Here is a 17,318-nt window from a genome sequence, read left to right as displayed (position 1 = left end):
TCAAACTCTTTCATAGGCTAACTACTATCGTATGTTGTGAGCAAAATAAATGTAACATTACCATACCATAATGTTCTTGTGATAAGTAAATCGGCCCATGTGTATGTGTGTGTCTGCATTAATTTGTATGAACTGCTGCCATCATTTTATTGTACAGATTATATTAAACTGTTAGGCTTATAGTCAGCTAATAGGCAGTATGAGGAGCTCTCAAGAATAGGGCAGTAACAAAGGTAAGGGCAGGGGGAGACTGGGGCTGAGGCTGGGGGTTTGGGGGGTCAGGGGAGCACAGCTGGGCAGCCCAGTCTGGCCCCCAGGGCTTCCTGATAGGGTTCAGAGCCCGGTCCCTCTGTCTGGCCCCTCACACACTCAATTGCATACACACACACACACACACACAACAGGATCGTTTGTTGTGGCGTGTGTTCTGTCGACAGCATGCTCCGGAGCATGCTTCAAATGTAGCCTTTGTGTCACCACGGCGATGAACAGAGGCGCTCTGTGAGGACCCGGCTCGCCCAGCCGCTGTAGAATTACAACGTGGAGAGAGAATCATGTGGAACTTAAAAAGATTCCATTCAAGTCTTTCTTAAATCCTACAGCTGGGGGAAAGCCCCGTGATTAATATTCAGACATGCAAGTTTGCAGTAGAGAAACAGGGACAGACACAGATGGAAGCGTTCTCTGAAGCTGGTCATAGGTTTTAATGATGTTCTGGGTTCCCACTGGGCAAAAACTGGTTGAATCAATATTGTTTCCACACAATTTCAACCGCAAAAATCTCTGTGATGATGTTGAATCAACGTAGATAACTCATTGGATTCGCAAAATGTCATCAACGTAAGGGCAGGTCGTATTTTCTTCCACCTAGTTTCTCATTTTAATCCAATGACATGGTGATTTTTGTTGTTGTTGATTTCACATTAGTTGACAACTCAACCAAATGTAAATCAAAACTAGACATTGAACTGACATCTGTGCCCAGTGGGTTCTCTGTGACTCAATGTGAGGTGGCTGGCCGCTGACGTAATTTTTTCACTTCTCTTTTGATAAGCTGTCTGTCAGTGGTGAGTGTTTCAGCCTGGTGTTCGCTGCTGCAGACATTTTATTTTCTTGTGAAATGCCCCTTGTCCAGACATACACACACAGCCCCATGTGCCACTCTTGCCACGGCTGCCAGCATTGCTAGACAGATTTGATTGATAAGTGACACATGATACAGTTTGATACTGGAAGGTCGAGTTGTGACGTCCTTACTGTAGAACCGTTGTGGCAGGGCTGTACGTGTCGTGTGTTTGTGTCGTGTATGTGTGCGTGTGTGTGATTGTGCATGTCTATATGTGTGGTTGTGTTTTCGCATATCTATGTGAGTGTCTGTCAACCCCTTCGCTAGCTGAGGAAAGTGAGTTAGTTAGATGGAGAGAAGGAGAGAGAGAAAGACAGAGAGAGAGAGCAGGCTGATGAAGGGTGTCCCAGTCCCAGCTTGTGAACACCTCCTACCTCTATTTGTGTATTTATGTAGCTGTCAGCAGCGTTCTGATCTCTGCTCTGCTGCCTGCTTGCTTCACTGCGTAGGAGAATTAACCAGCTCCTGTCACCTCTCGCCTCAATCACTCACACATCTCCACAGGTCACACACACACACACACACACACACACACACACACACACACACACACACACTAGACCCTGGAACAGCTCTACAGATGCATTGATCCACTCTGTCCTTTCCCCCTGCTGTAAAGACCAGCATAGACCAACATAGACCAGCAAAGGCTGGTCCAGCATAGCTGCTGGTTGTGTTTTCGTGGATCCTTCGTCCTTTTTTCATGGTGACCAGCCTTCGCTGTGTTTTCATGGTTCCTTCGTCCTGTTTTTGTGGCAAACAGCTTTTACTGTGTTTTTGCTGGTGACCAGCCTTCGCTGAGTTTTTGCTGGTGACCAGCATTCGCTGTGTTTTCGTGGTTCCTTCGTTCTGTTTTTGTGATGACCAGACTTTGTTGTGTTTCCGTGGTTCATTTGCTGTGTTTTCATGGTGACCAGTCTTCGCTGTGGTTTTTGCTGGTAGCCAGCCTTCGCTGAGTTTTTGCTGGTAGCCAGCCTTTGTTGTGTTTTCGTGGTGACCAGCCTTCGACTCTGTTTTTGCTGGTGACCAGCTTTCGCTGTGTTTTTGCTGGTGACCAGCCTTCGCTGAGTTTTTGCTGGTAGCCAGCCTTCGCTGTGTTTTCGTGGTGACCAGCCTTCGCTGTGTTTTTGCTGGTAGCCAGCCTTCACTGTGTTTTCGGGGTGACCAGCCTTCGCTGTGTTTTTGCTGGTAGCCAGCCTTCGCTGTGTTTTCGTGGTGACCAGCCTTCAAGTCATATCATGCTGGCTTGCAGAGTGATGTTAATTTACTATTGAAATCCTGCCAGGGTGGGGATATCCAACAATGGGAACTTTACTTTTCCAACAACATGCATTCAGAATGACTGCCAGGGTGGGGATATCCAACAATGGGAACTTTACTTTTCCAACAACATGCATTCAGAATGACTGCCAGGGTGGGGATATCCAACAATGGGAACTTTACTTTTCCAACAACATGCATTCAGAATGACTGCCAGGGTGGGGATATCCAACAATGGGAACTTTACTTTTCCAACAACATGCATTCAGAATGACTGCCAAGGTGGGGATATCCAACAATGGGAACTTTACTTTTCCAACAACATGCATTCAGAATGACTGCCAGGGTGGGGATATCCAACAATGGGAACTTTACTTTTCCAACAACATGCATTCAGAATGACTGCCAGGGTGGGGATATCCAACAATGGGAACTTTACTTTTCCAACAACATGCATTCAGAATGACTGCCAGGGTGGGGATATCCAACAATGGGAACTTTACTTTTCCAACAACATGCATTCAGAATGACTGCCAGGTTTAGACAGATGAATAAATGAGACTACCAAAACCATCTAAACTGGAACAATCATTTCAGTCCAACTAACAGATTGGATTAGTTTAGAAAAATGTATGTTGCTTATCTTGGTGTAGCATAAGTTGAATTAATAAACCTATGTACATTCAAAAACATAAGAAACAAAAAAAGATATTGCAAAAAAACATTCTAAAAATAATCTGCAATAGAGCCTGCTGGGAAATATGATAATAATGGTTGTGGTCAGACCAACTTGACCAGCTAGACCATGCTGGACCAGCATAGAACAGCCTAAACTGGTATGTGTCTGAAACACAGTGAAAGCTGGTCACCAGTGTCCAAAACACAGCAAAGGCTGATCACTAGTTATTGTGTTATTTTTTTACTCTTGATTTCATTTGATTTTATTACCCGTGTCCAAAACACAGTGAAGGATGGTAACCACCATGCTGGTCAGACCAGCTTAACCAGCATCCAACCAGCACCGACCAGCATAGACCAACATGTACCAGCAAATACCATCATGGACTACCTTGAAACGTATGCTGGTCTATGCTGATTTGCAGAGTTTTCCAAAACAAGCGCATTGAGACAAAGACACAAGACCTACAGTATTCTTACAAAACATAGCTAAATGGTTCCTGTATTTTTGTCCGTAGCCTACGTAGATACAGTGGAAGCTGTTAGTTAGCTAGATAGCGTGACACACACTACTTCAGATGGTGGATTCAGATTTGAATGCACGTTAGGTCCAACCTCAACAGAAGAGCCTGCATACGGAAAGTGGAAACGGAGCTCACCCATTAGATCACGACAGGACACCAGAAATGGTTCAGTAACAGTTAACTATAGATAAGTTGAATCACACCAGCCGTCTGTGTGTCTGTGTGTGAGGCCCAAAAAGCAGCCAGTGTGTTAGCGAACTGCAACAGTTTGGCATCCCTCAGCCCAAGCAAGGCCCCAGGCCTAATCTACATACAGAAATACCTTTATATATCCACTTCAGATGTGATATTGTTGTTTTTATACAGCAGAGACACTGATTCTTATCTGGACAGCGACTGTTCATTTTGGTACTTCCTCAAAACGCTCGCTTCCAGTTTGACTGTCAGTATCAGTGATGATCATGTATCAGACTCACAGAGCTGCTATACAGTGTCTGTAGTCAGATGCTAGCTATTGCATTAGCCTCTCTGTAGCCATGTTGCTAGCAGCTCCAAGTGTCTTCAGTTAAGCTCAACCTAAGTCACTGGCAGCTTTCTGGAACCTTTGGCATCCTTATCACCTGTCCATTGCCTGTCTTAGGCAATAAAGCCCATCTTCTGTGCTATAGCCAGTGTCTCTATTTTGAGTCAGAGCTGTTGTCCTAAAATGGCAGCCTGAAATCCCCTCCTCACTTTACGCTCAGCTTGGCTGTACAGTAACATTGCAAGTCTCTCTCTCTCTCGCTCTCTCTCTTTCACCATTCCGAAGGGCTCTCTTTCTCACAGAAAGGTCATGCTCTTGAACCGGATATGCCACTTTTAATCACACAACCAATAAACCTTATCTACTCCATGGGCTTGGGTTTTTGAACATCTGTAGCTGTCTTTAAGTTTTTTAGTTGGTAAAGTTTTGGACAGTAAATCAGCTTTTTTACATGCAATTCTCTGATATTTTCTAGAACCTCTAGAACTGTTTTGATTCACTAAATGATCTGTGTGTACAGAGAGCGTCATTGAGATTGAGTGGCAAGAGTGTGTTCTCATTCATGTCTCTCCACATGGGCCCTCTCCACAGTACAATGGTCCCTCCATGAGAATGAGAGTGAGAGCGAGGCAGGCAGAGCTGATGATGCAGCTGGATGGAGTGGCACTAGGAGAGGCTCCCATACAAAAGCCACACCTGCATCCATACACATGCTCTGTGTACACGTACGCTGTCATGCACCAATACAATAAATAATTAATCATATTGAAAGTCACACAACTTAGACAAATACTATTTGACACACACACACAAACACTGAGACTATACTAACACAATCTTACACAGAGGGACACGAGCATGCAGACATGCACACAAATAGTAACTCAAACATGCACGCACGCACACACACACACACACACACACACACACACACACACACGCACACACACACACATACATACATACATACATGTTTTTCTAATTCTGTTAGACAGACTCATTTTCTTTTACCACTAGGGGTCTTTTACTTTTCAGGTTGTTCAAATTGCACTTTCGTCCAAACAACAAAACTCTGAAATGAAACAGAGATCAGCAGGAGGAAATTGCCCAAGAAGTCATCTGCGTCTCATTTTCCCCTGGAGTATAATTAGGAAATGAATTTATGTCAAACGTATAATTCCTGCCCATCTTTCAAGTGGGACATATCCATACAGCTCTTGGTGTTCTACCCATAGGAAGAGGCTGCGGGATTGGGATGGAAACAAAGCTTACACACTGCTCACTCTCTCTCTTGTTTTTAATGGGGTGTTGCTGGGAGGGTGCCCCACTGGTATGTATGTGGCGTGGGTGCCAAACTCAGTCCTGCAGTCAGTCTGTCGGAGGAGGAGGAATGTGGATTGGGTGTCTACCCCAGGGCAGGGTCTTTGTCTGGAAGAGGCAACACGTGTTTAGCGCTGATGGACAAATGATGGGCCCTGTCCCGCTGTGGTCTCCAAGGCCCTAATTCAATATTTTTACACATCTCACTGACTCTCACTGGCTAGATGCAGGGTAAATGATAGTGACAGCAGTAAAAGAGACATTCCTCTAAGACATCAAACAATTGTGTGAGTTATTGGAATCACTGGGTGAGTTATTGGAATCACTGGGTGAAAGTGACCGATCTCTGGCTCTAGGACAGTGGCTTCTCTGCCCCTCTTCTAGTTGAAGAATTGTAATATTTGTAGAAGTAATGGTTTCCTTAGTACAACATGCTACTGTGGTCTGAGAACAATATGTAGGATTCACTAATAGAGGTATTTTGAACAGTGTAATTAATGGCTCCTCTCCCTCTCTTCTCTCCCTCTCTTCTCTCCCTCTCCCTCTCCCTCTCTTCTCTCCCTCTCCCTCCTCCTCTCCCTCTCTTCTCTCCCTCTCTTCTCTCGGTCTCTTCTCTCCCTCTCCCTCTCCCTCTCTTCTCTCCCTCTCTTCTCTCCCTCTCCCTCTCCCTCTCTTCTCTCCCTCTCTTCTCTCCCTCTCTTCTCTCCGTCTCTTCTCTCCCTCTCTTCTCTCCCTCTCTTCTCTCCCTCTCCCTTCTTAAGGCAATGGCTACGGTAACCACCACCGTAACTCGCCTGGTCTACTGGTCTCTTCGGGCAGCATGAACAAGAGCATGCAGGCCAAGTCTCCCCCGACCATGAACCTGGGAATGAACAGCAACCGCAAGCCTGACCTGCGGGTGCTTGTCCCCCCTGGAGTCAAGAACAACATGCCCTCCATCGTGAGTCGCTCAATCACTTCACCCCTAGTCCCAGTCCCAGTCCCAGTCCTAGTCCCACTCCTACTCTCAGTCCTAGTCCCAGTCTCAGTCCTGATCCCATCCTTCTTTTTTCCTTTGTCTTTTTCTTATGTCCTCTCAGTTGATATCTTCTCTGCGTGTTTCTATCGTCTTTTTGAGTGTTTGTCTTCAGTGGCTGTAACTGTCCTTCAGTGGCTGTAACTGTCCTTCAGTGGCTGTAACTGTCCTTCAGTGGCTGTAGCTATCCTTCAGTGTCTGTAGCTGTCCTTTAGTGGCTGTAACTGTCCTTCAGTGGCTGTAACTGTCCTTTAGTGGGTGTAACTGTCCTTAACTGTGGGTGTAACTGTTCTTCAGTGGCTGTAACTGTCCTTTAGTGGGTGTAACTGTCCTTTAGTGGGTGTAACTGTCCTTTAGTGGGTGTAACTGTCCTTCAGTGGCTGTAACTGTCCTTCAGTGGCTGTAACTGTCCTTTAGTGGCTGTAACTGTCCTTTAGTGGGTGTAACTGTCCTTTAGGGGCTGGAACTGTCCTTCAGGGGCTGGAACTGTCCTTCAGGGGCTGGAACTGTCCTTCAGTGGGTGTAACTGTCCTTCAGTGGCTGTAACTGTCCTTCAGTGGCTGTAACTGTCCTTCAGTGGCTGTAACTGTCCTTTAGTGGGTGTAACTTTCCTTTAGTGGGTGTAACTGTCCTTCAAGGGCTGTAACTGTCCTTTAGTGGGTGTAACTGTCCTTCAGGGGCTGTAACTGTCCCATACATGTCCTGTCATAGGTTATGATTTTAACAAGATAGACTGTTAGTGTAGTACAGTAGTAATAGTACATTTCTGTTTCAAATGAGCTCCTGTTTAGTTGCTTCACTCCTAGAGCAGTTCCATCCTTAGAGCCAAACCCGACCGCTTCCTCCATCCAATGAAACTAATCATAATGTATCGCCCTCCCCGTCAGTCTGAGTTTGTCGATCTGCTATTGGTAAGTGGGCCTGTCACTCAAAAATTTGTAAACAAAAATAATAATAATAACACCAAACACAGATGTCATCCATCATCCTGAGTTAGATAGAAGGGAGACAAGACATTATCAAATCAAATAAAATTTTTAGGTGGTGAAGGTTAGCATTAAAATACAGGGTAAGATGACCCAGATGTCCACATAGGGGCAACTTCCACCTCAACCAATTTGCTGCAGGCGTTGTACAGTACATGTAGGGGTTGAAGATGTTTAGCCAGGGCCCAGGTGACACCTAGTGGTATTTGTGAATCATTGCACCCTGTCATCTCCTCCACCCTTCCCTTCCTTCCATGTCTTATTCAGAGGCGTTGCATGGCATCTTAGCATGCATGTTTCCCCTCTCTCAGAACCAGGGAATGAAAGGCAACAATGGGAACAATTTTATATGGCATCAAACCGCCATCATTTCTTTGCCACACCCCGCCACAATAAAGAGCCTCTCCCAGCTGTTTCTGTTGCCGTGGAGACCAGCAGGGTTACTATAGCGACGGCGGGAACTCAGAAGGGGTGGTAAATGATAGGGTTGGCAGGGTTCAGCTGTGCCGCAATGCAAGTGATTAATTTCCAAGAAGCTGGCATGTTGTTCATTCTTCTAGCATCTGCGGAGCAAAAAAAACAAGGCCTATTTTTTATTCTCTTTTTTTCTGGTGCTGACTTTATTTGTGATGGCGCTCATGTTTTTCCATCTCTCCCTGTTTCTGTCCGTGTCATAGAACCAGAGAATAAACAACTCCCAGTCTGCACAGTCATTGGCCACCCCTGTGGTTTCAGTAGCAACGCCCACCCTACCTGGGCAAGGAATGGGCGGTTACCCATCAGCTATGTCCACTTCATATGGTACTGGTAGGTACCACTGCTTCTACACCTGTTATACACACACACACACACACATACATACATACATACATACATACATACATACATACATACATACATACATACATACATACATACATACATACATACATACATACACATACACACACACAACACACACAAATACATACATACATACATACATATATGCATACGTACATACATACATACACACACACACAGACACACACACACACACATACTGCACATGCATACATGCACACACAGTCTTTGTCACAAACATGTTTATGTGTGTGTTTGTTACTACTTGCAGAGTTTCAATGAGTTTAGAAAGTGACCTATACACACACGCCTCACCATTTACATTTGGATTTGATTATTGATTTGATTTTCATTGATTTTATATGATAGGCAGTTTGACAGGACTTCACAAACATCATAGTGAATATAAGCATGATCGAATAAATATAGCTTTTTATGCAAAATCACGCATCAAAAGTCTGTGGCCCTGAAACATGGTTTCATCATGAGATGGTAAAAACACATTTCATTACACTAACGTAACAGCAGGTGGTGCTGTTCACATACATCCTATGTTCCTCACTGCATCACTCCCTCACCCACTAACGCTGTGATCAGTGGCACCTGTATTGGCGCAGCAGGAGAATTACTGTTATACTTCTCACTTCAGTAGCCATAATTCCAAACTAATGTGCTTTTCCAACTGGTTTGAACTGGCCTGAACTGGTTTTGACTGCTTCTCTCTCTCTCTGTCTGTGTGTGTGTGTAGAATACTCGCTGAGCAGTGCAGACCTGTCCTCCCTGTCCGGCTTTAACAGTGGTAGCTCCCTCCACCTGGGCTCCATGAGTGGATGGCAACAGCAACACCTCCAGAACATGCAGCAGCACTCTGCCCTCAGTCAGCTAGGGTAAGTACAGTGGGATACACACAATAATATGTACAATATCTATTCTACAGGGCTCTCTACACAGGTAGCAGACAGATCAAAGAGAGGAGGGATGGATCGTGAAATTAAGTTTGTTAGGGAAACTAGCATGAAAATACTGATACATATTGAGAATTGAAATGTTGAAATATTGTGACCAGACATGAGATATGGATGTGGAAAAATGCGAGTAAACTTGTGTGCGTGTATACTGTATGATCATGATTCCTTACTCTTTAACCCCTTGTGTTTGTTTTCCTTTCCTTCCAACAGAAATTGCAATAGCAATCACTTATGTCACAATTCAAATCTCTCCCTGCCTTCTGCTCAAAGCCTGCACATCAAGTCCGAACCTGTTTCTCCTCCTAGAGATCGCACCAGCAGCACACCGGGGGGCTACGGCGTCCCGCAGCAACAGAACCCCTCGTCTCGCCAGGACTCAGGCCGCTCCCCTGTCGACAGCCTGAGTAGCTGCAGCAGCTCCCACGAGGGCAGCGACCGCGACGATCACAGGAACGAGTTCCACTCTCCACTGGGAATGTCCCGGCCCGCCCTGGACGGGTGCGAGAGCCCCTCGGTCAAACGCGTGCGCCTGTCCGAGGGATGGGCCACATGATTGCCACATCCAGTGCTGGCCGTCGCTCAAGCCTCGCTCACGCTGCGACGTCATGATGCCCCGACACCCTCACTCTCGATATCACCACGCGACGCGTCACTCACCTCCGGAGCCCATGCTCTCTCTATCTCTATCTCTCTCTCTCTTATCTCTCTCTCTCTCTCTCATTGGAGGAAGGGGGGCACCTTTTTCTATATTTAACTGTAATGTTTCTTTTTGCTTTTTGCAGAGTATGTGTGCTATACATATTGAAGTTCTATAAAGCAGTGGAGGAGGTTGGTTGGAATGGGGTTAGGGGATATTTTTGGTGGGGAACTATGCATTACTTGTGCCGTGTGTGGGGAAAAAATGTATGCATATAAATTTACACGTGTGTCTATGTGCACATATATGCATATCAACAAATAAACAAAAAAAAGTCAGGTACTCTGTTTTGTAAAAGTACTTATAACTTTCCTCAGTGATAATCAGTTACTAGTAGAGGAAACATCCAGAGTGTATGTTGCTAAGTGAACAGCCTAGCACTTGAGTTGGCCAACCAATACATGTGTACAGCGTCTATTTCATTGCTACCTTTCTCCGCGGTTCTCCCTTACAAAATGTTTGTTACGATAGATGATGTCATGTTGCAGGTTCAACGTATTTATGTAAATAGAGGGTCAGATGGCAAAGGGGAGGGGTCAAAAGTTGCCAGACATTACAGATTATTCATACACAAAATGAAAGCTAATATGCAACATTTGAAGGATTGTACAGGTATTACCGCAGGCCCATTGGTAGATGTGAGGAACCAGGAAGAGAACCCATGCTAAACAGAGAGCTCCTCCTCAAGTATGGAGCCTATAGATAGGAACATCCTTTTACCCAAGAGCCATGTTAGTGTAATCAAGAAACCATGGGTCTTGTATTAGATATTCAGTATAAAAAAAACAATTGTACGATACACTTGCTTATATTTTCATATGAAAGGAATACAATGCAAAGCAATTTTGAGGCTTTTTGTAGTTTCTATAAGCCAGAATGTGTTTTTTGATAGCTTTGCTAATATGAATGAGATGGATAGTCCGACAAGAAATGAAATTACTGGGCGTCCAAACCAAGCCATGAGAACAGACTGAGAACCCATGCTTTGCTGAACTGTTTTCCCTTTGTAGAGGTTTTGTTTTTAAACGTGTATTTCTAATTATATATAATAATGATAAAATTAAGACTCTTTAAAAAAAAATCTGTGAAATGAACATGCTTGTGTATAGCTTTCTAATATATAAATATATATAATAATGTTTGTTTTTTTCTTAGTGGAGTTTCTTATGTGCAGTTGTTTGTTATTTTGTTTTATTTGAGCCTGGGACAGCGATGTTCAGAGGCATATTTAGTCTAACCTTGAAAAGCAGCTAAACAGAGACGACCATGTCTGTGTTTATGAGTAAATTAATAAAAATAGACCTCTTTCAAACAAGTTTGAGGAAACTGTGTGGGGATTGAAAGAGGGGGTTAATGCCCAGGCAGGAGATGACATCCCACTGGGCACAGACATGAGTTCAAGTTATAGTTTTTATTTAGATTTGGTTGAGTTGTCAACTAATGTGAATTCAACGTGAAATCAACAAAACATGTCACCATGTCATTGGATTTAGGTCAAAAGGGTGAAAAAAATATGAAATTCCCTTTGGGTTGAAATGACGTGGAAACAACGTTGATTCAATCAGTTTTTACCCAGTGGGATGTGACATCCCAAATGAAGGTTTGATATCACTCATCCATCTTTGTTATGTCATGATCCTCATCGTTAGGATTCTACAACACCCGCCGACATCCTCTTTGTTGGGCCTTTGACCCACCTATTTTGTACATTTTCAAGGTTTTATTTCATGTTTTCACTACAAATCATTTGCCAAGCATCACAATGAGACCCAACCTTGTGTGCAGGACACCACATAAATCCAGATTAACATATTTATTTGATAGTTTGTATTTGTGTCAAATGATCGAGCTGTTGAGTATTTTTGTGGTCTCTAATCACGAGGTGTTGTGCTGTATTTGACCCCACTCAGTCCAATGGCCAGCTCAGTGTTCCACCCAGCCCCTCTCCCCCTAATGTTCATGCTGGTTTAGGAAAAGCAAGAGTTGATTTCAGACAAATATAACTTGTTTTTTTTTTAAAACATGAAACTAGCCACATCTCTTTCTCTCTCTCTCTCTCTCTGCCTCCCTAGTCTGCTGTCACTCAAGTGTTATGGTATTTCTGTGTGCATATTTCATGCCAGTTCACTATGTTGTTACTGTATGCAGTCTGTGTAGTCAGAAACAGGGGCAGAGCCCCTATGCTGTTCTTTCTTTTTTTTTCCAATACAATTTTTTTTTTTTTAAACATGATATTTCAGGCAGCGTATGTGTGGAGAAACCAAAGCCAGTGGCATTTCTGTGTTGTAATATTATTCAACTTTTATTTTCACATTCATTTATGGTTATTGCAAGCATTGACAAAAACAATAAAAGCATTTACTCAAAATGTACAATTGGTTTCCCATTTCCATTTCAATTCGGTCAGACTTCATAATGTTCCTCATATATGTTAAACGGGTAGAGGTTTGGAGTACCATTGCAAGTCCTTCTTAATACATGGTGATTGCTAACTATATAGTGTCATATGGAATTGGTTAATTTCATATTTTCAGAAGACATTTCCTGTTGAACTGCATTTCAAATCATATAACAAATATGTGTAATTGGGAGTATATTCATTGTGTGTATCATGGAAAAGCATGTTTTCAAACCCTATTTTTGTTCATTTAGCTGGTTACTTTACAAAAAAACACAACACCAAAATCTCCCTTTTTACCTGTCCTGTGTTTTCTGAGGTGTAGGTGGTGTTTCTTGATATTGTGTAACCAAAGACATTGAGCTTGATTTTATTTCATATTTTATTTTGGTTGTGGATTTAAAGCCGTTGTATTTCTTCACCTGTTGATCAGTTGTAATGTCATTATCCTGTATTAACTTATATATACTGGTACCTCTAACTGACCCACCCAGTACCTCAGCTAACCTGTTGATCAGCTACTTCTAGTGCAAAGGGAAAACCATACACGTGTACAGTCATGTGGTATAAGGTCCCAACTATTCACTTGGGATTCTTTGATTGATTTACATTGTTTGCGGTTTTCTTTATTTTAGTTGTATCCATTAAATATATATAAAAGTGTGTGTGTGTGTGTGTGTGTGTGTGTGTGTGTGTGTGTGTGTGTGTGTGTGTGTGTGTGTGTGTGTGTGTGTGTGTGTGTGTGTGTGTGTGTGTGTGTGTGTGTGTGTGTGTGTGTGTGAATAGCTAAAAATACTTACCAGTCTGTAGTATCTAATGTAGCTTGTATAAATCTGAAAATTGTGGCGGTCTGAAATTAGTGTTTGGGACGCAAGAGCGGCTTTCAGCGGCATAAGCTGGCCTTTGTCGCAAGATACGATGTTATTCAATTAAAACCACATCTCTGTATCTCTCGGGACTTGATTCAGCTGTATGTAGTGAAAAAGCATGGAACCTGAAATAAAAGTTTATTCTGCTGGGGAAAGGTATTTGTATTTTGCAGAGAATTCAGTAAAGTTACTGGCTTTCTTAGTTATCCCGATGTTTTGGTGTGACTTCATTGTGTTTGTCCATTGCTCTCCATAGGCCCTGTGACTTCATTGTGTTTGTCCATTTATTTCCATATGCCCTTCACCTTGATACTTAAACATGGTAGACCCAATATGAAGACAGATATTTTGTATATGAAAACAGAATCATTAATTTAATAGTTTACATAATATTTACCAACTGTCACCAGATAATGACTAAATGAATGTGTGGCGTCATTGACATTCTACAAATATAACACAATATGGACAACATGACATTGAGACAATGAGACATGGCTATGGCATTTCTTGGTTTATTTGTTCCAATTGTACAACATTATGGCACTGAGATTCATGGGAACTCAGAATTCAGACTTTTATTTGACATTTACAACCAAGGTTTGTCTCACTTAACATTAAAATAACATAATTAATCCTAATGATACATTTAGCCAGTTAACATACATTTATTCTGAGTATTTGCAATGAAAAAAATGCAACAAAGAAGACAGTCCGACAATATGAGTGAAATTGTCCACATTTCGGAGACTGAAAAGAATTCCCCCATCGAATTTAATGCAAAAATGGGTCACAGAGTATGAGCTCTACTAAAGAGCACATAAAAGCCTGAGTGGTCTATAAATAAATATAGACATGCCTGGATTCATTGAAGGTGCTTTGTCATATTGAGAATGGTTGTAGGATGGTTGCGGGATGGTTGAAAACGGTGTAATGATACACTATCCCCACCCTTTACCTGTCAGTATAACAAAAAATAACATATGTCCATAAATGGTTGTAAAACCTTCATGTCAACAAGACATTTGAGAAATATATATTTTTGCTTGTGGTTGATTCATTGACTGGTAGAATGAAAGGGTCTTTGTCATCCTGAAAAAGTGCATCTAAAATGGATGTGAATGGGAAATGTGAAACCAAAACCGCGGGAAAAGGCATTACACTGCGAAAGGATTAGGCAAACTGTGCGCAGCGTGAAGCAGAGATGTAAACTTAAACGATATTTTGACAAAAGATAGCACGAAATGAATGATTGCTACCAGAAACCATCGTTATCAATTGCACCTCATATTGGCATGTCTATTTGTATTTTTATATATATATATATATATATATATATATATATATATATATATATATATATATATATATATATATATATATATATGCACATACATATTGTATATATATATATATATATATATATATACATATTGTATATATATATATATATATATATATATATATATATATATATATATATATATATATATATATATATATATATATATATATATATATATACACTGTCTCAGAGTACAATAATGCAATAATAGGCTATCGAGTTTATTGATTTAAAAAATAAGGACAGTTTTAGGCCTCAACCTATTTTAATTCCATTGCTACATAGTCTATTTAGTTTGTTCCTACATTTTATAGGTAACCTCGTTTGATTCACATGACTTAAGACTGAGTGAAAGCATATAGGCTAATTCGACAAGGAAAAGCACATGGGTTATACGTTGCATAAAAACTGCAGTAACCCGGATTCGCTGCGGCTACTGGGGTTGCTGCGCGTGCAACCTCGGGTGCAGAGAGAGCAATATGTTGGATTGGCAAACACCGCAGGTAAACTGACCGCTCAAATCAGGGGCTAAAATAAGCATTTTCTTCATAGGATTAACAAGAGAAAGGGGATCTGAAGTTTAATATCTGTATTTGTTTGCACAAATTCTGATTAATTATGTGTAGCCCAAACTCATTCAAATCTTACTCCCGGGAATAAGGAATCGAAGAAAATAAATTACCCTAGGGAATGCATAGCTGAAAGAATTGAACTGTTGTTATTTAAAGCAGATTGTTGATCATTTCCGATTAATTGAAATGTTAAAAATTCGCCACACGACCGTAATTCAAAGCATATTAAATCGAAGAATAGCATAATAAGAATAATGATAACAGTAATATGAAAACACAGAGACATACATTTAGAAAAACATATAATGTCAACATTATGGCTCTGTAAACCTGTTAAAGTCAGACATGAAAAGAATGATAATTAGATTGAGGATATAGGCTATGTAATTTAAGGGGGAAAACACAAGGATGTGTTATTGAGCACTATTTCAGTAGACGTGTGGTTGTCAATCCATATAAATTAATTCGTTCATAAGTAATTTCGATATTTACCGACTTTGAGGTTTACATGACATTCTGCTGTCATGATCTTGTTTATTTCTAAACAACAAATGATCGAAATTCTCCAAAAACTCGTGTAACGTTATTTTCCCACAGGAACCACTAGAGGTCACCGTTTCTTAGCGAAGGTACATCCTACATCCCCATCCACATCCTCAGTCCAAACCTCTATCTCAACACACACCAACACTGTATTATCGTACTGTATTATCAAATATACACATCTTAATTCATATTCGCTAAATAATCTCTAGTCCACGCTATGGACATATTCTGTTCATCAATGTCGAATTCCAAAGTTGAGTATACTGATAAAGAGTAGTATTCCCGGGTCTAATAGTAGCAAAGTAATAATAACTAATGTATATACTTGTGGTAATAATAATAACAATAATAATAATAATAATATATGTAAAAAAATACATGTTTGTTTGTCTGGTTTACGTAACGTTGCAGCGACATTGAAACTATGACTCACAAATCAAATCACACAAACGCAAGCACCACTCAACATACCTCCCTCTCTCTCTTTCTATCTCGCTTTCTCGCTCTCTCTCACACACACACACACACACACACACACACACACACACACACACACACACACACACACACACACACACACACACACACACACACACACAGCATCCTAATTTATCTCTGATAAAAGCCAGTTTCGTTATGGTGAGATTAATTCATTTAAAAAACGAATGCTTTAGATGTATAATTTGTATGAATATAAATAACAAGGGTGAAATTCTATGTTGCATGGGTGAGTTTTGGTCAAAACTGACAGCACAAGAGGCAACGCAATCTCTAAAGAAAATGCCATACCTGACCATTACTGTCATTTGAATGCAGATGAAAATAGAAAATATTGGCAATATTTTCTAGTTGGAAGGGATACGATTGAAAATAGTAAAAGTGGCTACAAATGATTGTCCTCTCTTTACCAGTATAGGCTGACCGTGTATGTGTGATACGTAATGAGGATAGTCCATGTTTACCACAATATGGAAGGCTGGTGATTTAGATAAGCCTACTCATGATCTAGCTCTAATATGAAGTCTAACGTGTCAGACAGAAATATGCATTACGCATTCGATAATTGATTGACGGACCACATTAAGATTATAATGGCTTTGTCTTTCGGAAATATAGATTCGAAGTATAGGCCTATATGATTTTTTCTATCTGCTAAATGTCAACAGTTCCTTCTCTTTCATCACATTCCTCCATCTTAGGTATATGATACTGGAATATATTTGACATTTTAGTCATTTAGCAGACGCTTTTATCCAGAGTGACTTACAGGAGCAATTCAGCCTTGCTTAAGGGGCGGCAGGGTAGCCTAGTGGTTAGAGTGTTGGACTACCAACCGGAAGGTTGCAAGTTCAAATCCCCGAGCTGACAAGTTACAAACCTGTTCCTAGACCGTCATTGAAAATAAGAATTTGTTCTTAACTGACTTGCCTGGTAAAAAAAAAAGGGCACATCGCCAGATTTTGCGGCTCGGGGATTCGAACCAGCGACTTTTCGGTTAGGCCCAACGCTCTTGGCTACATGCCACCACAAATGGCTATCCGTAGCAATTCAAATGACAAATTTGTGGCCTAATTGCTTTTGTCTCAAAAAAAGTCTAAATTCAAATAGCTCTCATTTTTCTACATTTTGCTATAGACCTTATTCGGCC

The 17,318-nt window shown here is 41.4% G+C and overlaps 1 protein-coding gene across 20 annotated transcripts in view; it reads left to right on the top strand.

Annotated features, from left to right (window-relative positions):
• The window catches only part of LOC110525107 (myocyte-specific enhancer factor 2C), a 111,500-nt gene extending 99,188 nt beyond the window's left edge, over positions 1–12,312 (top strand). For 11 of the 20 annotated variants that reach the window (XM_090237050.1, XM_036979459.2, XM_090237048.1 and 8 more), the window contains 4 exons: positions 6,193–6,371; positions 8,110–8,239; positions 9,024–9,162; positions 9,454–12,312. In XM_090237050.1, the coding sequence (XP_090093176.1) occupies positions 6,193–6,371; positions 8,110–8,239; positions 9,024–9,162; positions 9,454–9,796 (791 nt within the window). In that variant the 3' untranslated portion in view covers positions 9,797–12,312. The remainder of the gene's footprint in view (positions 1–6,192; positions 6,372–8,109; positions 8,240–9,023; positions 9,163–9,453) is intronic. The other 9 variants (XM_090237058.1, XM_090237053.1, XM_090237057.1 and 6 more) reach the window with 1 other exon arrangement.
• Positions 12,313–17,318: the final 5,006 nt, after the last annotated feature.

Source organism: Oncorhynchus mykiss, chromosome 6 (genome assembly GCF_057628025.1).
Source record: "Oncorhynchus mykiss isolate SJ-2025 chromosome 6, ASM5762802v1, whole genome shotgun sequence".
NCBI classification, from domain to species: Eukaryota; Metazoa; Chordata; class Actinopteri; order Salmoniformes; family Salmonidae; genus Oncorhynchus; species Oncorhynchus mykiss.
This window is presented reverse-complemented; position numbering and strand designations above follow the sequence as displayed.